The sequence below is a fragment of the Quercus suber genome, unplaced genomic scaffold (assembly GCF_002906115.3).
Source record: "Quercus suber isolate HL8 unplaced genomic scaffold, Cork oak 2.0 scaffold_28, whole genome shotgun sequence".
Lineage (NCBI taxonomy): Eukaryota > Viridiplantae > Streptophyta > Magnoliopsida > Fagales > Fagaceae > Quercus > Quercus suber.
In genome coordinates this window covers 988,177-1,009,266 of record NW_027069493.1, presented here as the reverse complement: position 1 = coordinate 1,009,266, position 21,090 = coordinate 988,177, and the positions used below count along the sequence as shown (strand labels likewise).

The window sequence follows — 21,090 nt, the reverse complement described above, 5'->3', positions numbered from 1 at the left end:
CTATAATCATAACATTTTCAAAGGCAAAGTTATGAGTTATTACTAATTATTACTAGTGGATAAAAAAAAGGTAATTTCAAGTGTAAGTTCGAATTAAAACTGATTACAATTTATTATCTATAAATTATTGTGAAAATAGTATGAAAATATTATAGAACATAGCATTTAGAAAAAACATTTTTAAGAAGAAATTTTACTCATATACACTTAAATTAAGTTAAAATAAAATTCTAAAAAAAAACATTAAAATAGAAAAGAAGGTGTTCATTAGTCTATGATAGAAGTGTTCCACGAGCTACCTTCTCCCACACGTCGGAAAAGGGAACAGAGTTCAGAGATTGGAAAACAATGCCGACCACATAATAGCTTTGCCACTTAAAAAAAAAGAAAACTAAAAAAAAAAAAAAAAAGTCGAAAATGTAGTATTTTAACAGTAACAACTCTTTGAAAAGCCCGCAAATCCAGCCGAAAATAAATCCAAATCCAGGCGTATTTTGGACCCTTATAAGCACAATAACTTATCACTCTACATCTCACACTTACTTATCACATTCATAAATAAGTCAACGTTCTTATAAAATTCACTTATCAAGCCAATCCATCTCATCTCGTTTCTTTTGTGTCTCATCACGGTATTTAAACCTGTCCGATTCCTTTGTTTCTTCGCTTCAGACCTCTCTTTCTCTCTCCATTTTTCCAAATCCCTAATCCTTTTTCTCTGTATAAATACTCAGACAAAGCATAGCTCGCTCTCTCAAAGCGAACAAAAGCTAGAGAGAGAGAAAACACAAAGCTATAGAAGCTTAGAAAAACCACTCAGAAATTCTCTCAAACCTTCCGATCTGTGAAAAGTAAAATCTCTCTAAGGTATTTTTCTCTCTCTGTTCCTCATTTTCCTATTTTCTCTCAGTATTTTTTTTTTTAATTTAAATTTTTGTTAATTTTTTTTTTTTCTGGTTGAAATTTTGTACTGAGAAAATCTGTGTTTTTTTTTTGGTACGTGTTTGATGCATAATTTAGGGTTTTGATGCTGAAGTGTTATCGATCTGTGAAGGTGTAGATCTTTCTGGTAGATTTGTTCGATTTTTTTTTTTTTGATTTTTTTGTTAGAGACAAAGCCATGTCTTCGCTTAGCAGAGAACTCGTATTTCTCATACTTCAGTTTCTCGACGAAGAGAAATTCAAAGAAACTGTGCACAAGTACGCTTATTCTTCCCTAATTTTGCTTAAATTTTTTTTTTTTTATATATTTTTTATTTTTGTATAATATATTTGTTTAATAATGGTGATTGTGGATGCGAAAGGTTGGAGCAAGAGTCAGGGTTTTTCTTCAACATGAGGTATTTTGAGGATATGGTGACAAGTGGTGAGTGGGAGGAGGTGGAGAAGTACCTTTCTGGTTTCACAAAAGTTGATGATAATAGGTACTCTATGAAGATCTTCTTTGAGATTCGCAAGCAGAAGTACCTTGAAGCTTTAGATAAGTATGTGTTTTTTTTTTTTTTTTTTTTTAATGCTTTGTATTGAATTTTGGATTTTGTGTTGAACTATGGCTTTGTTAGCTTTGCTACGCAAGCAGAAGTACCTTGAAGCTTTAGATAAGTATGTGTTTTTTTTTTTTTTTTTTTTTAATGCTTTGTATTGAATTTTGGATTTTGTGTTGAACTATGGCTTTGTTAGCTTTGCTCATCTTGATTGTTTGCTACTTGTTGTTGGTTAATTTTTGTCTGAAAAAGATATTGAGAAATGGAATTAAAAAAATTGATAATTGGTAGGCGGGATCGTGCTAAAGCCGTGGAGATTTTAGTTAAGGACTTGAAAGTGTTTGCTGCATTTAATGAAGACCTTTTTAAGGAAATTACGCAGCTTCTGACTTTGGAAAACTTTCGGTATGAAAAATGTGATTTCGAGAATTGTTTTTGTATATTTCAGGTTCTTGCGTTTGTTATGATAATGACTGCAGACCATATTTTTTTAAGTAAGCTAAAATTCTCATGGGTTTCTCTTTTTTTTTTTTTTTAATAATTAATTTCCAGAGATAATGAACAGCTATCTAAATATGGAGATACTAAGTCTGCTAGGGGTATAATGCTTGCTGAGCTAAAAAAGTTGATAGAAGCTAACCCCCTGTTTCGTGATAAGCTTCAATTTCCTCCATTGAAGAACTCAAGATTGCGAACTCTAATTAATCAAAGGTCCCTGAGAAATTCTTGCCTTTTCTTTTGTATTTTAGACTCATCGGTAGGGTCTTGCTTTAAGTAATACATATATTTTTACTATCTTCTTACATTTCTTTGCATTGGATTGCAGTTTAAATTGGCAGCATCAACTTTGTAAGAACCCAAGGCCTAACCCTGACATTAAGACACTATTTGTAGACCACACTTGTGCAACACCAAATGGTGCACGAGCCCCGTCCCCTGTCACGAATCCCTTAATGGGTGCCGTCCCTAAGGCGGGGGGTTTCCCACCACTGAGCGCTCATGGTGTAAGTGAGAACTATATGATTAACCGTTCTGACTTTTAGGTAATTAAGCTGTTTTGAAGTTTGAATTGGTGGATATTTGACACTGTTCTATATGTTTATAGCCATTTCAGCCCACACCGGCCGCTCTTCCAACGTCTCTTGCTGGCTGGATGGCCAATCCATCTTCTGTGCCTCACCCTTCAGCTTCTGCAGGACCCATAGGTTTGGCTGCAGCTAACAATGCAGGTAGTTATATAATATACAAAGCCTTTTCACCAGCTGCTTTTGGAACTGTTTTGCTAACGATAGATGTTCCACACTGTAGACTGATATAAATGCATGTCTACTTATTATGGTTGGTTATAACTTATAAGCAAAGCGTACTTGATCAAGATGATGCGATTGGTAAATCATAATCAGGATATTGAAACACGGAATTTAACAAATCATGAGAAGCATACTTATCGAAAAAGGAGAAAAAAATCCTGAGAGAAGCATGAAATTTTAATATAAAAACACTGTTGCACCCTTCTTTTTTAGTTATCTTCTATGTGTCCATTTTAACTGATGTATTTCTACCCATTATGTGTCTGTTTTTATCATGGTGGCAGCAATGTCGAAGCGCCCAAGAACTCCTACCAATAACCCCGCTATGGACTATCAAACAGCTGATTCTGAACATGTCATGAAGAGAGCTAGACCTTTTGGAATGTCCGATGAGGTACCACATATCTTTTTCATCCTATTTCTTCTCTTTATGACTAGATTTACTCCATAGAAATCTGAGTAATTAGTACTGTTACTAAAATTTAAAGTTTTCGCATATCTGATTTTGGGCAATCTCTTAACATGGCTTGAGTCTTGTGGTGCCAACTCTTTGAGGCTCAAGGAAATTGATTTATGCAGTCGGCGAGATGTGAGGGTTCTCTTATTACACAATTGGGGGTTGAATATTGTTGTATTTATTTATTTTTCTCTCTTTTCTTCGTTCTCTCTTTCTTTCAATCTTAGTTTTTCTGGTGTTGCCAATATGTTGTAGCTCAAATGATGCTTCCTTATTCCAAAATAATGGCATAGAGGGTGCTTGTAGGTACGAGTGCATATGGGGAAAAATCACATTTTTTTCTCATGTTGTGGTGTTTTAAATTTCCCTTGGCACATTGTGAGGTGCACAGTGCACTTATTACACAATTGGGAGTTGCATCCCCTCCTCTTTCTTCCCCATTCCATTCCACCCCCCCCCCCCTCAATCGCTTTTTTTATTGTGTTGCAGTTCTTATTCATTTCCATGGGACATTGTGATTAGAAACTAGGTACTCATGCTGCATCTATGCTACTTGCCTTACGATGTGGGTTGATGGGGTGGTCCTGTTTTAATCTATGTAGGAGGAAAGCTCTTTGCCTCAATTTCGGCTTTAGGGAATGAGATTTACTTTCCTGATTGAATATCAAGCCATCAAGCAACCAATCGAAGTGAGAAAGGAGATTGACATAGAAAATAGAATGATTTAATGTGAAGATGGGGTTACATATGAGATATTACATACTTTTTTATTAACTAATGATTAATTGACTTATCCATTCAAAAGCACTTTTTTAGCATATATATTAGAATGCCTATTAAATTGAATTATCCTTTATATAATATGAAAATCCTTTAGTGATTATAAAATATCATACAGATTAATTTTAACTTGTAAAAAAAAAAAAAATTCATACAGATAATTTGATTCTTAGGCCATATTTATTTGAAACAAATGGAGGAGTACATAAATTTAGAAGAAATGTTCATTCGGTTGTTTGGGTTCTGGTTTGTGCTTCCTTTTCTGTCCCTAGTACACGGGGAAGGGGTAGGGTTCTCAGTATTCATGGTGATTACATGATTGGTATTCTTTTGGCTGTACTGTCATGTCATTTTATGAAATTTTGATAATAATCTTATAGTTTGTGAAACTGAGGTCGATGTCCTTTGTCTTCAAGCCTAACTTTTGGCTTTTGCCTTTTCTTGAAAGAACAATGTCAAAGGTTAAGTTTACATAATTGGTGATACATACATGATTTTTCAACAGGTCAACAATCTGCCAGTAAATGTTCTTCCTGTTCAATACACTGGCCAGAGCCATGGTCAAAGTTCCTACACTTCTTCTGACTTGCCCAAGACTGTTGTTATGACTCTTAATCAAGGATCAGCTGTCAAGAGTATGGATTTCCATCCAGTGCAACAAATTCTACTTCTTGGTGAGCACCTGTTTCTGTTTTTGCATGGAGTTTTTATTTAAATTTGGGTTTGGATTCTGGATCGTTAGCATTTTCCCCCCCTTAATATGTGTGCCTCAATAATTTCAGTTGGAACAAACATGGGTGAGGTCATGGTATGGGAACTAGGTAGTCGTGAAAGGATTGCTTCTAAAAATTTCAAAGTCTGGGATACTGCGTCATGGTCAGTGGCTCTGCAGGTTTGGCTTTTGATACTGGTTTTTTCTTTTTGCACATGTCATGTTTGGTGTCTAGTAAATAAACCACTTCTTTGGTGAAAATCACTTTTTTCTTGTCCTCGTATAGGCATCTCTGGCAAATGATTATACAGCATCAGTCAATCGCGTTGTGTGGAGCCCTGACGGAAACCTTTTTGGTGGGTTCAAATGCTTTTGCTGATATATTTTACTGTTTAATTATTGTTTTTTAATTTAGAAACCTGAGAATCTGGTGTCTAAGAAAAAAGAATGTTATAAGAATGACACTGAGCTTGTTGTGAGTCATGATTCATCTTGTCCCTACTCAGGTGTTGCATACTCTAAGCACATTGTGCACATATACTCTTATCATGGGGGTGATGATCTACGAAACCACCTAGAGGTTTGTGCCATCAACTAATCCCTCTAATGTTGAGTTTCCTTTTCTAGCCTTCTTCAACTTATTATTATTAAGGGTCCAGGCAGGTTCCCTTATTAGGGAATTTTGTTAATGAGCCATTTTAGAAAAGTTTTTAAAATCACTTTTATGGAAAATATAAAAAACTGTCAAAAAAATTTGCTTTTTTCCTTTCCCATAAAAAGTTTTTGAAAGTATTTCATAAACAAATTCCCTTAGGGCATCTGTTAACAAAATCCTATTATTAATTATTAATTATTTTTTAATTTCATGTTTTTTTAGTTTCTTTCTTATGAAAATTTCATATGGTTCCCTTTGGCTAACTAATTTCAGATGGATTTTTTTTGGTTTCTCAGATTGAGGCTCATGCTGGCAGTGTAAATGATCTTGCTTTCTCTTATCCAAATAAACAACTCTGTGTTGTCACTTGTGGCGAGGACAGAGTCATTAAGGTTTGTTTTGTTCTATAACCATTTCTGATGTGATTTTGTGGGTGGAAAATTATATATAATGTTTCAAGGATTGTTTTGCAGGTGTGGGATGTAGCCACTGGGACTAGGCAGTATACCTTTGAGGGTCATGAAGCACCTGTATATTCCGTATGTCCACATCACAAGGAAAATATTCAGGTATTTTTTTTTCGATTATATTGATTGTAAAGCAAGGAAAATGAGATGTTCTTGTTCTGTAAATTTGTTTTTTTCCTTCTAATTATGAAAGGCATTAGGATCCAATTTAAACAAAGGAGGAGGTTTTATATATATATATATATATATTTGTTTCACTTAAATCACACAGCAAATCTGTATATAGGTTATTTGACTCCTCCACCCACCCCCCCCCCCCCACCCCNCCCATAGGATTGCGCTAGTAGCCAGGCATGAATCACACCAAAAGCTGAAAACAGATGAGACTTTTTTACATTATACTATACTCTCTCACATGCATGTAAACACAAAAAATGCATGCACCCAAACCGATTACTAGGTAAAGCATTCATGATGACCTTTAGTGGTGCAAACGCATGCACACAATTGGACCAATGCTGTGATTTAGTAGTCCCATACGTGTTTGCCAAAATTAAAACTCTGCATTGTCAACTAGACTTGCACAAGTACACAAGACAGAATAAAAGAAGAAAGTATTTATCATTTGAAAGTCAACAAAAGTTGGTGAAGTGGCACAAAAATGATCTTCTTTCTAATAAGATTAGAGAGAGAGGAAATACCCTCATTGCTGTTAAATTATCAGGGAGCCTCAAGGAGCGGCATTGTGATTGTTCATTGATCTCTGTCAGTTTCCAGATCCTAGATTTATCAACTGACTCATCAGCAATTCTGGGTTTTATATCCAAACTTCGACTATCATTGTTCTACACAAACTCAAAAAAGGAAAAAAATTAATCACTTGATGTATAAATATTAACTTTAATGAACATCCAAAACATATACGGTAACAAGCACACATGCTCCCTTGTAATAGCATGCATAGGTCAAATTAACAGATTGGTTCCTCTAATGAACTCTCATTAAGCACCCACAGAAGGGCACTAATTAAACACTCACCATTCCAACCATGGCTGCTACAGGAGGAGCTCGATCTCCAATGCTTGTTCCAACAGTTATATCTGTAGATCCAAAAGTGCCTAAAGAAGGGGGGGCCTATATACAGATTATGCAATTAGAAAATATAATTGAAACAGATTTGCTTTTCTTACACACGCACGCACATGCGCATGCGCAGGGGTGGGGAGGAGTGTTGGGGGTGTTTACCTTAACAGCCACAGAAGCAACTCTAGAAGCATCAAATGTGCGATTCTCCACAGTTCTTAGAAGCCTAATTCCATCTGCATTTGCTAAGATTCTAACACCATTATCATTTGTTGAGACAGCTAACAGTATACCTTCCTTGTTAAATCTAATACAAGGAGAAGCCTGCAGGTTTTCAAGACCAGGATAATTGGTTGGCAAGAAGATTTCTAAAGATAAATCAACACTAAGCCAAGCATAACCATAATTACCGGTAAAGTACCATCCGCTTCAGTTGTTGCCAATAACTGAGTATTGTCCATGTCCCAAAATTTGACCAAGAAATCATCACCAGCAGCTAAGAACCGATTTCTAGTTGTATCAAATTGCACAATCCCCACAGTTCGCTTCCCAAGACCATGATATGAGCGCTTGACAGCACCTTCACTTTCATTCCATTCCACTAAGAATGATTCTCCTTCTTTATTTGACCCACAAGAGAACAACCTATGAGTTGCCCATAGATAATGGAAAGCAATTTCAGTAACATCATCATATGATAGCAAATTTTTTTTTTTGGATAAAGTATAAATTTCATATATGGACCTTGTTCCATCAGCACTGTATGCCATTGTGGTGGATGAATGGCCTGGTGCATCATAGTCAACCCTTGAACCCATGTTATCATACAACCATGCCTTTATCTTTCCATCAGTTGCAGTTGAAAAGATAAACTGGTGAAAAAAAAAATTAGGAAGCTTAGAAAATCCAACAGCTATATAATTTTTTTTTTTTTAAAGTAAAAAACAAAAGCAAATAACTCAAATGAACTCAAACCTGTCCATTTTCCTGGTTGCTTGTTTCTCTACTTTAATAAATTGACGTGAGAAGCTCAAGCAAATATTTATTTTAATTTAGACTTATTTGATTATGGAGTCAATAGTATTTCCCTTGGTCAATTGTATTTTATTTTAGGCCCTGCTATTTAATTAGGTTTATTAGTAATTTTATTTAAAGCCAAGGGTTTTTTTTATTTTTTTTTTTATAATTCAATCATTTCGATTTCTCAATTCATTTAGAATTAGCCATAAAGCATCAGCTCATCGAGGTGGCTTGTTACATCGTTAAAATGATACTCTCTGCATAGGAGTACAATACTGTATATACTAAACCCTAATTCTAATTTTGCCCTAATGGTCTGGTGCTGAATCTAGTTAACTCTAGGTGCTAACTCCTAGAGATTTATTCATGCTTGCTGCTAACTTTAAGCAAGCCTAGGTATTAACTCCTAAGTTCTCTATCATTATTTTACATTCTCTTTAATTTCCGCGTTGCATTGTTTTAGTTTTTCCTACATCAATAATTTGTTCCTATAACTATGGAAGTAGCTCTTTACTTCTTCATCCAGTCACAAAGCAAGCCCGACATGCAAACACTTTGACAAATCTGTTAGAGATTCTAATTATCCATGCTTCTCATAAAATGGCAGGACCTTGTAAGTAGCTTAGCAAGGCCAAATATTGGCAATGGAAAAAAACACATTTTGATTGCAAACAATACATGAAAATCTTAGTAGTTAGGTTAAAACTAGTACAGATTCTATTTCTTTCATTTTTCATTTTTCTTTTTCTTTTGGGGGGGGGGGGGGGGGTTGGTGAGGAGTCAAATAACCTATATACAGATTTGCTGTTAGTTTCAGTTGAGTAGTTATGATAATTTGCATTTGATCAGCTATGGAATGAGATTATTATTATTATTATTATTATAAATAAACTACATTGGATGTAAATGAATTAGTTTCAGTTGAGTAGTTATGATAATTTGCATTTGATCAGCTATGGAATGAGATTATTATTATTATTATTATTATAAATAAACTACATTGGATGTAAATGAATTAGTTTCAGTTGAGTAGTTATGATAATTTGCATTTGATCAGCTATGGAATGAGTGGATTGTAGTCTAGTGGAGGATTGGGGTCAATGATGCTGACCAGACCAGGCACCCGTGAGTACTGCTGTGGTCTATCCTCAGGGATTAACAGTCCACTTGGCTTTAAAAAAAAAGGATTTATAGTCACGCTTTGTTTTTTTAACGATAATGTTTTCAAGAAAATGAGTCATTTTTCAAAAAGTATTTTCTATAAAACTATTTCCTATGTTTGATAGCAACTTTAAATGGGTTGGAAAAAAAATCTTAACTTCTCTTATTTAGCTTGCTGTGAGATATAGTTGTTTTCCAAAAAAATTTAGTGGAAAATAATATCTAAGAATAAACCATACTTTTTATGTTAACCAAAGATAATTTTCCTTGGACTCATTTTTTCTGATACTACCAAACATTGGAAAACACGAAAAACTATCTTTATACAATGTTTTTCATTGAAACAAATAGAGTAATAGTGTGTGCTGCACCTAATAATTTTCATGTCCTTAGCAATTGAATATTGCAACTCTAATTTCTTTAAATATGTCTTGCATTTGATGATAAAACACCAGTTGTATAGATCTCTTTGAATTTGAGGTTAAAAAATGGTGTTAGTATTGGTTTTCACTTATGGTTCTAACACATTGACAACTACTTCAGGTCTCTAGATTAATTTATACAAACTCTGGTCTAGCTATATTGGCATTGGCATCTAATGCTGTACATAAGCTTTGGAAATGGCAGAGAAATGACCGTAATTCAACAGGGAAGGTATAGAAGTTTTTCCAGAAGGTTGCATTTCTATTTAATTGTTTTAATATCTACAAGCTTACTATTTACAAAGAATTTTCTTCCTGTAGGCCACAGCTAGTGTATCACCACAATTATGGCAACCTCCAAGTGGAATATTAATGACAAATGATGTTAGTGATACAAACCCTGAGGATGCTGTTTCATGCTTTGCGCTTTCAAAGAATGACTCTTATGTCATGTCAGCTTCAGGGGGGAAAATTTCCTTATTCAATATGATGACATTCAAGGTAGATAGTTGCGCTTCTTTGCATAGGTTTATCATTGGGTATATTCTGTATACTTGTTTGATTACTTTACTCAGACCTGGCATGTAGTTTATTTTAATAAGTAAACCTCGCAAACAGTGTTGATGTAGCTGTTACTGGAGATTATTTACCGAGTCAACCTTTTTATTTTCCACTATTTACTTATCAAAAAAATAATGACCAAGTCACTGCAGAAGTATTCTTCCTGCTAAAAAATACACCTAGGAATTTTATATCGGTTTTGGGGCATGATTTTTGCAATGTTATATATATTTTTAGTCCTTATATATCCATAATAATGGAGACTGTAACTATTAAGTTTATATGGTTTCTAATGCAGTTTCCAGGTTGAGTATAGGGATACTTATTTCAGAAGTAATTATTAAGTTGGAAAAACGAAGTAAAAACCCAGGGCAAATTACTGATCTAGATATTATATTGGCTGGGTTTTAGTGGGGATTTCTCTACACATTTCCTTCTTTTGCATCTTCATTAAATTTGCTTCTATATCTGTGGTTGTATTTATTGTGAGGCTTTTTCACTTGCAGACAATGACAACATTCATGCCCCCACCTCCTGCTGCTACATTTCTTGCATTTCACCCTCAAGACAATAACATCATTGCCATAGGCATGGAGGACTCTTCTATTCAAATTTATAATGTTCGGGTTGATGAGGTCTTACTTCTATCTAGCTGAAGCTTGAATGTGGGAATTAAATTTGTTACTTCCTCTGTCCACTTTGTTGGTTCTGTTCAGAAATTTTAACTTTTTAAGGGGGTATTATTTAATGTATTGCTTTCAAATAAAACAGCATAACTTTTCAAAATTACCCCTTTATTTTGAACTCAAATATGGCAAATAAGAAGGGGATATCAACTTTTCAAAAAAGTTGAATGGTAGTTAGCAAAGTTATTAACATTGTGTCCATTGACTTTTTAAAGTGGACAATATTTTGTGATATCCCAAGATGAAGTAAAGGACCAACACTATGGGATAGGGGGAGTATTACTAAACTGGCTTTTGGAAATTTTAACAACTTGCATGCTTCATTTTCACAGGTTAAGACCAAGCTAAAAGGTCATCAGAAAAGAATTACAGGCCTTGCTTTCTCTCATAATTTAAATGTGCTTGTGTCATCAGGAGCAGACTCTCAGGTAAAAAAAACATAAAAGAGTTTTCTGTTACCATAACCAACCAGCGGCTGAAATGCTTTTGAGGGCTCAACCCCCTTCATGTTTAGCTTACACTTAGGTCTTTTTTGTCATTCACCATTCACATCAAGATCATTTTGTTATGGCCACAGGGGCAGGCCTTGACTGGAGATGTTCTCTAAAATGGATGTCACTAGAAACGTTTCTATTTACTTTCTTTATGTCAGGCCTTTGCCAGTGCTTTTATTTCTCTTTTCCAATGCCTTGCATTCTTGTTTTCCTCCTAGGTAAATTTAATTTTTAAGAAAAAAAAAAAAAACGAAGAACTTGTTAACCTTTTTCTTTTTGTTCTTCTTTGCATCAAGTTTTTCTTTTTGTTTTTCTTTGCATTTACCATAGGAGAAAATATGAATAATTTGACCAAATTATGCATATTGGATGCATCAACTCAAAAATGTCACCCACATCCTTTCCAACTTTAATTTTTTGTTTTTCTTTACAGCTCTGTGTTTGGAACACAGATGGATGGGAAAAACAGGCTAGTAAATCCTTACAGATGCCAGGTGGGCGAGCTGCAGCTCCCCTTGCGGATACCCGTGTTCAATTTCATCTAGATCAGATGCATTTGCTGGTTGTTCATGAAACGCAAATAGCATTATATGATGCACCAAAATTAGAATGCCTTAAACAGGTGCGCCAGTTTTATAAATACATGCATTGATACATAACTGCATGACATATGCTTGCATAACTAATTGAACATGCGTTGTATTTTCGAATTGTAATTGCATTTGTTTAATTGATTCACATTTTTGAGTACATTGGGTATTTAAGCTTTGTTATCAATGCAGTTGTGGATTTAGTTTTACCTAGTTCAAGGCTACTGACACTTTTATTATTAACTTGTGTTTTCTCAAATAGTGGGCCCCTCGGGAAATTAGTGGGCCCATAACACATGCCACATATTCCTGTGATGGCCAGTCAATATATGTGAGCTTTGAAGATGGAAGTGTGGGTGTTCTTACTGCTGCAACACTAAGACTGAGATGTCGAATAAATCAGAATGCTTATCTACCTCCCAACCCAAGGTGGATACTCTTATCACTTATATATTAGCCAATTGAGTTGTATTTACACGCTTCAACTTATCCAACAACGTATAATTTTTACAGCTTAAGAGTGCACCCTCTTGTCATTGCGGCGCATCCATCCGAACCCAATCAGTTTGCATTAGGTCTTACAGATGGTGGAGTGCATATACTTGAGCCATTGGAGTCAGAAGGAAAATGGGGCACCTCTCCGCCAACTGAAAATGGCACAGGACCTAGTTCCGCATCTGGTGCAGCTGGTTCGGATCAACCCCAAAGGTGACAGTTCCATGTGTGTTCATTTCACCAAGGAAATTTACTGTATGTATTAATGCGACTCCTTACCTGGTCCCAGCATATTAGATTTTCTAGGGAAGCTGCTAAATTCAGGTAAGTGTAGTTTAGGATACTTCAACTCAACCTGGTAAAGTTTGTTAGTGGCATCTTACACAAATTTGCAGTTGAGGCATGGTGGCAACGTATTCCCTTCATTTAGCATAATTGAAGAAGACGAGATTATGGTGTAAATTTGGAGGATGGCGTACCATTGATGATTGAATGGAAGATTAAGGTCTGACTATGGAGGAACTCCGGGTCTTGAGTTGCTTTGGTCTTGGGCCCTGGCTATTTTATCATTTTCCTTCACTAAGTTAATCAGCATTTTTTGCCCCTTTTTATTTTTTATTTTTTTACCCGGTGAGTTGTGAACACAGATACTACTAGGTCTTATTTATGAAATATAATTTTGGTTACTCTGTCCATTAATTTAATTTTCTCTGAAAAATACCTACTGCAGTTGATAAGAATTGGCTCGTTGCATATTAATGTGTTGAGACTGTGTCTGATGTATTAGACATCGCATTCAGTGACATACGAAATATGCTCGGAAGGCTGCCTTATTTGTAGTCTTGAAATGTATGCGGAGACATCACCAGAGTAGCGAATCATAACAAACCACAAACCACGAACCACGTTGCAGCTTTGAGCATTTTGACTGTCCTCATTTGACTATTGACTCAAAAGACCTGCCTATAACCCACTTGGTAGGCTTAAGGTTGACACACCACAAGAAAGTTCAGAACAGCCGAACAGGTGTGGGAAAGGAGCAGTGTGAATTATTCTTGGAGCGGTTCACAATTTCTTTTGCGCGCGTGTATATATATTCGGATTACTTGCACGATGAGTTGAATACACCTAAAACTAGTAGGTTTTTCTCGGTAAATATATTTATCTATTGGAAAAAAAATCCTAGATTTTTGGTTCCATCATGATTGAATGCCGCCAAGACTGGTAAGCCTTTTCACAGTGAGCACATACCCATATAACTACAACTCAAAATCCCAGATTTTTGCCTTTAAGAGAATAACAAATCACTTTTGCTATCGTCATTAATGACTAATAAATGGCTTCATATTCCAAATAATATCTTTATACAACATCACTCAAGACAATATGGTTATTTGGCTATGCTATCAATATACATTACATGCAGTGAGATGATAACCATCTACCGCCTACGACCTGCCTTTGTGTGCCTTCTACTGTTTGCCGGGGAAGACTGCTTATAAGATAATGGTAAGAGTGTGCCGTCTCTGATGCCATCTGTATCAGTCATATTACCAAGTGTTTTCTGGGCTTCCATGTAGATAGTTAGATCTCTGATCTGTGATCATCATTGTCATTCAAACGTTAACAAAACTGAAAATTTCAAGCTGTGGCTTACAAGAATAAGAATTTAAAAGTAATTGTAGCACCTGTTCTTCCAGATCAAGAATCTTCTCATCCCTCGACTTCAGTAAAGCAGCTTCCCTATATGAACAAGGAGTTTAATACTTGGTTTACCCAGGATAAAATGTAAGGCAAGAATTAGTTGCCACAATCAAGAAAAAGATCTTTGCAGTCACTACTTATCTTACTGACGTAAAATTACTGAGGACTAATGCAGGTAACTTAATTCCTGATCGCTTTATAACCTTTTTTTTGGGGGGTGGGGATGCAATAATAAATTGAACGTGGAGTGCTAATTTTTATCTGAAAAGGTAAGGTAATAATTTAATAGGACAGATACAACAACAACAAAACCAAAGCTTTAGTCACCCTCCAAAAAAAAAAAAAGCTTTAGTCCCCATATTTGTTTGGAGTTGTCTATAGATCCTCAACAAATTTTCGATTAGTGTTGGCCACATGTATTATTTTCCTATATTCTATTATTTCTACTAATGTTATTTTTGGTCTTCCTCTACCTCAACAAGAGTTTCTGTCACAATTATATGGCTCCCTATAGCAACATTGCGGAGGTCATTGTCTAATCCAACATTGTCATTATTAAGATAAGCAAATGGAAGAATAAAGATTGCGTACCTCTCTTCAGTTTCCTTGGCCTTCTTTCGCCAAATTTCTTGGTTCTTGATGAGATCTCGATTGATCTAAGGACAAAAAGGACTCTTTTAATGAAAGAAATTGCTAAAGATCAAGGTCAAAAATTTAAATATGACCCTAGCTATGTCAATACCTATATGAAACTACTAAACTTGCTAGTATAAAACCGAATTTAAAATATCCAAACTTGATTAGTATACAATTAACAACTTACATCTGCAACAGCATTTTTTTCTTCAATAAACTTTTCCAATTTATTTTGGATGTCCTGCATCTTGGAAGTCACAGCGTTCTCCACTGCTTCTGAAATAGAACTTTCCACTTTACTTTTGGCCTCTACAATTTGAGATTCATAATACTGGGAAAAAAACAAGTATATATAGATTAACTTCTAGAAAATTTATAAGAGGACATGCTGAGTGCCAAACTTGTAGTACATAAATAACTTAACTACACGTGGAGAAAAATTATCCATGTGAAATATCTCAGAAAAAGAAACCCAATTAAAAACTCCTACCGGTTCAAGCAAATACATTGGCTTTCAATGATTTATGACACAGTGATACTTAGATTTTTAAGTAGCCCTAGCTCAACCAATTAAATTCCCCACCCCCATCCCTAGCAAAGACATAAAACTGACAAATCAAAGGATGGACTTGGAACCCCGCATTCTACCAGACAATTAAACTGCATTTGTAGATGCTATAAATGACTGAGAGAAAGAGATACATACAGAAACATAGAAAAAAGTGTAGAACATATTTCAGATTCTACTAAAACTTAATGAGTGAATATCTCCAGATCAACATCCAGCAAGGGGTGGGGAGAATACAGGATAGGAGAATGAAAGGGCAGGGGATAGGGGGAGGAGGGTGCCAGGAGTAGGGGTCAATTTATAATTAACTTACTTGTCTTTGGGTCTCCAGCTGAGTTGCAAGAAGATGGTTGTATTCATCCATAATCTGGTGTCAATCATATAAATTGAAGATTAGTCTGTGTTTACTTCATATTTTAAAAAGTTCAACTCATAGCCATCCAAGTCGTAGTAGACATGCATGCATATCAGGTAGAATCAAAGTTCAAAGTAATCTTCTTTCTTTCTTTCTTTTTATTTTATTTTATTTTATTTATTATTATTATTATTATTAAATTTTTTTTTTTAGATGATTAGAAATATATACATTAGTATGTTGTTGACCCTGCAGCTCGGACCCCCAAGCACTTTGTGTGGGGGGGGTACCATCCTGCCTACAAGGACGGGTGGTAAGTTCAAAGTAATCTTAATAACGAAAGATTTGCATATTCAATATTTTAGAAAGAAAATATAAAAAGAGAATCTTACTGCTTCAACTTTGCTGCTAAAGAGGGCCCCACTTATGCCAGAATCTTCACTACATCCACAAGTACCACAACTTCCTTCCAATGACATACAAGGAGAGCTCATCCCCGCCAACTTGCTATCAATTTTTGATTGATTCAGTCGGTGAACATAATTGTCACCAACATAATCCCAAATTTGTTGTGTTTGCATATCAAGTGAATAGCAATGCTGAGTATCCTTGTAGTGCTCAATGGCATGGCCTTTTTTATATCTAAAAAATGAAAATAAAGTCATAAACTATGAGTACCAAACTACCAGAGAAGTTTAGGAGAGAAAAATAAAACAAAAAAGGTATCAGTGCTTTATTACTCTAGAGTCTTCAGAAACAAAAGAGCAGAGTAAGAAGTAGAAATGTAGAATAAAATAAATGTATTACCTTCCACATCCTACAAAACCGCATATCATACAAACCCAAATATTCTCCAATGTTTCACAAACAAAGCAAGCTGGTTTCTCATCTTGCTGCATACAGAATCGGCAGACCTGATTACATACAGAAAGCACATTAGAAACCTTCTTCAATATTGTTATCCCAACATTCAGAAACTTCTATTGCAGTAAAAAAGTTTAAGCCAAACTCTAGATAAGACAGATGCAAGGGCTGTCAACACAAGATGGTGTGCATTATACAAGCTGAAACAAATATGTCAGTATTGTACTAAGACTTCCATGGAATCATGCAAGTTAAACAAGTCAAAGTTATGGCTACAAACTTGCATAGCTAATCCAACCAGTAATATGACCAACACTAAACATAATATTTTGAGCTTACCTTCTTTTTTTGATAAGTATATTTTGACCTTACCTTCACTATGACACAGAAAGTTGGGAATGTTTTATTAAGTAAGCTATACAGAATATTGGTGGGGGACGATGGCAACAACAATTGAACATATATAAAAAGCATCCCAAAATTATTTCTAATAATTACGCATTAGTTTGGCACATGTCTGATGATGCCAAGGTTCCAAGGTTACTTAGGAGCTTGAATAGGCTTGCTAGTAGATTATGAGTTTTGTTGTTCTGGTCAGATTTCTTTTGGTTTTATTCATTTTCATGTCTGGCAATTCTGTGATTTTCTGGTGTCTGGACATGGGCTGTACTAATGGACCATGGGGTCTTAATTTGGGTTCTATTAAGTAATAGGGTTCTTATTTGTGAGTTTAGTTATTTAGTTTGGGCCCAGTAGTAAAAGTCCTAGAAGACCAAGTTGTATTAGGGTTTCAAGGAGTCCAAGTCCTTAAGGTGTAGGTGTCACCTGCCTATATACGGATCTAAGGATTTTTATTGGAATAATAATGTAACTCACCAACAAAAAGAAAAAAGGAATAATAATAATATGTTTATGAATAATCCAGCAACTATTGCTCTTGAGGATTGTGTGATGCAAGCAACCCTTTCCAAGGTGTGATGCCAATGAACAACAGATGTGATGCTTACGTATGTTTATCTTTCTACTTTCCATTGACATTTCTAGTGATCTCATCAAAATTCAGACAAGATGAAATTCTATTGTTTGAAACCTCAAACCACCCATTCATCAAGTAGCTTTCCAAAACCCTCAAAACACTAAAACACTACTTAAGGGTATTGTTTACAGATACTGTTCACAGTCTAAGAACACCCCCCAAATCCTAAAGTTTTTCCCTTTAGTTTTCTTCTCTAATCTTAACCTTACAATATTAAATCCACATATTTCCCTAATATGTTCTGTTAAGAACCCATGGGTAGAACTCATCTTTTAAAACCGGCTTGCAAGGGGAGGGTGCCTAAGAGCTTATAAACACATGGTTAAGCTTACACTTAATCCATGTGAGACACTAGGATAATAACATGTTCCAACCTTTTCCATCCCAAAATCCTAACCCTAGTTCTTCCACAAATCCTATAACAAGTTGTCCAAAACTTTTAAATTAGATTTGACTTCATTACTCTTATCCTGGGTCAGGTGTCAACCCCAACTAAGGTACAACATTAGTGACATTACCAATGAAAAATTGTGGGTTTCACAATATACAAAATACTATAATGAAATTGGAGCTTCAAGATCAAAACAAAAAGGCCAAGCAAATAAGATTCCACACAAAAAGGGTGTTAAAGCACCAACAGTACTCCAGGTGGGATGATAACAGGATGGCACTGCTTTGTACCAACATCACCTTCATTGTATGCATAGTGCCATTTAAGAACCCTCAAATTCAAGAAATTGGATTGTACAAGTCTCAAGCACGACATGCCCATGAAGGACTTTCTTGTGCATTGACACTAACGATAACTTTATATTCAACAACCAAGTTCTCCAATAAAGAACTTAAAACACAAAACAGGAAATGTTTGTGGAATCAAGAATTAGCTCACCTGGCAAGATAAGTAAGTCCATTTAGAAATACAGGGACACTGAAACGAATGATCACAAATTGTACTCAGTATTCCACTAGTGTCCGCGTCCAATCTCTCTAACATTCACACACCAAATCAAAAGAAAACCATACAAGCATTAATTCTCAACTTTAATCCATACCAAAACATAAACGAAAAAAAAAGTTCTAACTCACCAAGACAAACAGGGCAAGTAGGTAACTTGGTAAACCCGGCAGGAGGTGTTCTGGCTATCTCTTCTGATTCCGTGTACTCAACAGACATCACGAATAGAATATGACATACCTCAGCCTATACATTCAACCATTAAGCAAACACACACAAATTCAATGACTACAAATTTATCGTCTTGCAATCAAAACCTACACGAAAATATCATCTACCTCGCCCGGTGAGAACTTCTTCCCATTAAAATTGCAATAAAATCCATTAGCCATTGACTGATTCTCCAGCCTAATCACAACACTGTACCGATCCTCCATCCCATCGTTCCTAACAAAAACATAGAAATTCAAACCAAAAAAGAAAAAAATTCAAATTTCCTTTCTTTTTTTTTTCTTCTCTCTCTCTCAACTTTCTCGGCAACCAAACAAAGTGTAACAAATTCAATTCAGGTTCGAAGTAGTAGTAATACCTGATGAAGAGAAGTTCGGAGACTTGATCGATGCGGGACTCGCAGAAGCGGATGAAGTCGTCGAAGGAGAGGTAGTTAGGGACGGCGACGATGAAGAGGAAAGTGGATCGGGAGCTAGGGTTTGGGAGCGAGGAGTGCGATGTGCTTCGGAAGAGGTGAGCCTCACCTCTGCGTTCGCGGAATTTAGGGTTAGGGTTAGGATTTGATGGAGTGGTGGTGGCGGTGGTGAACTCGGTGGCTTCCAATTTTAGAGTGTGATCGGTGTCCAGTGAGTGAACTCGGAGGAAGAACATGATAGATACTTGGGATCGCTACTGTGTCGAATCGGCGAGCTTAGCTGACTCAGTTTTTGACAGTGAAATGATAAAATTTTCGCGGGAAATCGGCGGTTGGGATGGTTAAGTAAAGTTTGACTATCCTGATGAAATGAACTTAAAAACTTTTTTTTTTTTTTTGAGAGAGAGAGAGAGAGAGAGCTTCAAATTTTTCTTTACGTTACACGTACATACATTTTCTCCCAAGTACACAAAATGGGGATTTTATTTTTTTTTTTTCATAATTTAAAAGGAACGTTCCTTTTTTTTTTTTAAACTATTTTTTTATTTATTTATGAAATGTATTTCGTTTGTTACAGGGCTGTCCAGATTCAATCGAATACCCAACCCACCTGAAGAACTGACTGGAACCGACCCGAAACTGGCCGACTCGACTACTCCAGCGGGTCAGCGGCGGGTCTTCATCACCGGAAACCGATTCCGGTGAGTCGGATTTCGGTTTTCCTCCCTTAAAACTCAAAAAACTCGAACCGACCGAAAGATTTCCAGATTTCGGCCAAAATTTCCAGAATCCGGCGAAAAAACCCAGATTCCAGCCAAAATTTCCAGAATCCGGCGAAAAACCCAGATTCCGGTGATCTTTTTCTAGATTCCGGCACTATTTTCCTTAGATCTGGTGAGATTTTGACTGGATCTCGTGAGATCTCATCGAATCCGGTGAGATTTTAAGCCGGATTTGGCGAAATCTCAGCGAATCCAGTGAGATTTTCACCAGATTTGGCGAAATCTCATTGAATCTGGTGAGATTTTCGCCGGATTTGTGTTTTTTCCATAGTTTTCTCGTCGTCCCAAATCCGACCGACCTGTCTGCCATTCGTTGAGGTTCTGAACCACCCGACCCGATTACTCCGGCGGGTCGGCGACGGGTTCCTTTTTTCTCCACCCGATTCTGGCGGGTTGGTTCTGGGTTGGGCACAAACCCGACCTGTGGACAGCCCTATTTGTTACATTTTTCTTTTTATCCTTAGTTTGATAGTTACTTAAAATTGGGCAAAATGGTTATATACCACTATTTGCAAAATATTTAGTAATTATTATTGTTTGTGAAATATTTAGCAATTTACCGCATTTTTTAAATTTGAGTTTGTGAAACTCGAGTTTGCCGTGTAACTTGAGTTTCACAAACTCAAGTTTTCTGAAAGGATGGCCATCAAATTTGCTGTGTTATTTTTTATGGAACTCGAGTTTCACAAATTCGAGTTTTAAAAAAGTGGTAGATCCCTAATTATTTTGCAAATAATTATAGATCCATACATAGTTTGCCAAACAGTGGCACTCGGCCATTTTGGCCCTTAAATTTGTCTTAATTTATTTGAAAGGAGAACTTTGTTGAATATTTAAGATTTCAAAAGTTTTGGTCCCAAAAATTGTACCTAAGCCTTCTTTGTTTTAGTTAAAAGAATATTTTAAATAAATGAGATAATAAATTAATTTTTATTTGATTTATAAAATAAAAAATAAAAAATGATGTTAGGGTATCGCCCTACAAACTCATGTGTCACCAGTTATATATATATATATAAATAAATTAAAAAAAAAAAAAAAAACCAATGTTTTTAGGAAGACTATTATCTTTACGAAAACGAATTATATCTTGAGCTAAAACAAGCTAAATAAACCTAGGAGTTTCGTTCAACCATATTACATAATCCTCAATGCCCTTCACATGAT

The 21,090-nt window shown here is 35.6% G+C and overlaps 3 protein-coding genes across 3 annotated transcripts; 1 reads left to right on the top strand and 2 right to left on the bottom strand.

Moving 5' to 3' along the window:
* The first annotated feature begins 667 nt into the window (after nucleotides 1–667).
* Nucleotides 668–13,063, top strand: LOC111984891 (topless-related protein 4). Its single transcript, XM_065770108.1, has 21 exons — nucleotides 668–867; nucleotides 1,021–1,200; nucleotides 1,305–1,484; nucleotides 1,776–1,889; nucleotides 2,037–2,195; nucleotides 2,311–2,488; nucleotides 2,590–2,713; nucleotides 3,079–3,188; nucleotides 4,537–4,705; nucleotides 4,814–4,923; nucleotides 5,030–5,099; nucleotides 5,250–5,323; nucleotides 5,695–5,790; nucleotides 5,872–5,988; nucleotides 9,664–9,783; nucleotides 9,873–10,052; nucleotides 10,619–10,747; nucleotides 11,131–11,226; nucleotides 11,726–11,914; nucleotides 12,145–12,311; nucleotides 12,396–13,063. Exons 2-21 carry the CDS (start codon nucleotides 1,121–1,123, stop codon nucleotides 12,592–12,594), a joined length of 2,661 nt encoding a protein of 886 aa, XP_065626180.1. The 5' UTR covers nucleotides 668–867; nucleotides 1,021–1,120; the 3' UTR covers nucleotides 12,595–13,063.
* LOC136065804 (protein TPR3-like) lies at nucleotides 6,197–7,846 on the bottom strand. The gene is made up of 5 exons (XM_065769477.1): nucleotides 7,693–7,846; nucleotides 7,359–7,593; nucleotides 7,111–7,272; nucleotides 6,904–6,999; nucleotides 6,197–6,710 (listed from the first exon to the last, which is right to left on the bottom strand). The coding sequence occupies exons 1-5, from the start codon at nucleotides 7,764–7,766 to the stop codon at nucleotides 6,498–6,500; spliced, it is 780 nt and encodes a 259-aa protein (XP_065625549.1). The 5' UTR covers nucleotides 7,767–7,846; the 3' UTR covers nucleotides 6,197–6,497.
* A 636-nt stretch (nucleotides 13,064–13,699) lies between the features above and the next one.
* On the bottom strand, nucleotides 13,700–19,549 carry LOC111984871 (BRAP2 RING ZnF UBP domain-containing protein 1). The gene is made up of 11 exons (XM_024016493.2): nucleotides 19,085–19,549; nucleotides 18,834–18,942; nucleotides 18,627–18,741; nucleotides 18,430–18,527; nucleotides 16,448–16,554; nucleotides 16,033–16,282; nucleotides 15,599–15,652; nucleotides 14,905–15,048; nucleotides 14,673–14,737; nucleotides 14,066–14,120; nucleotides 13,700–13,974 (listed from the first exon to the last, which is right to left on the bottom strand). The coding sequence occupies exons 1-11, from the start codon at nucleotides 19,375–19,377 to the stop codon at nucleotides 13,819–13,821; spliced, it is 1,446 nt and encodes a 481-aa protein (XP_023872261.1). The 5' UTR covers nucleotides 19,378–19,549; the 3' UTR covers nucleotides 13,700–13,818.
* Between the last annotated feature and the right edge of the window lie 1,541 nt (nucleotides 19,550–21,090).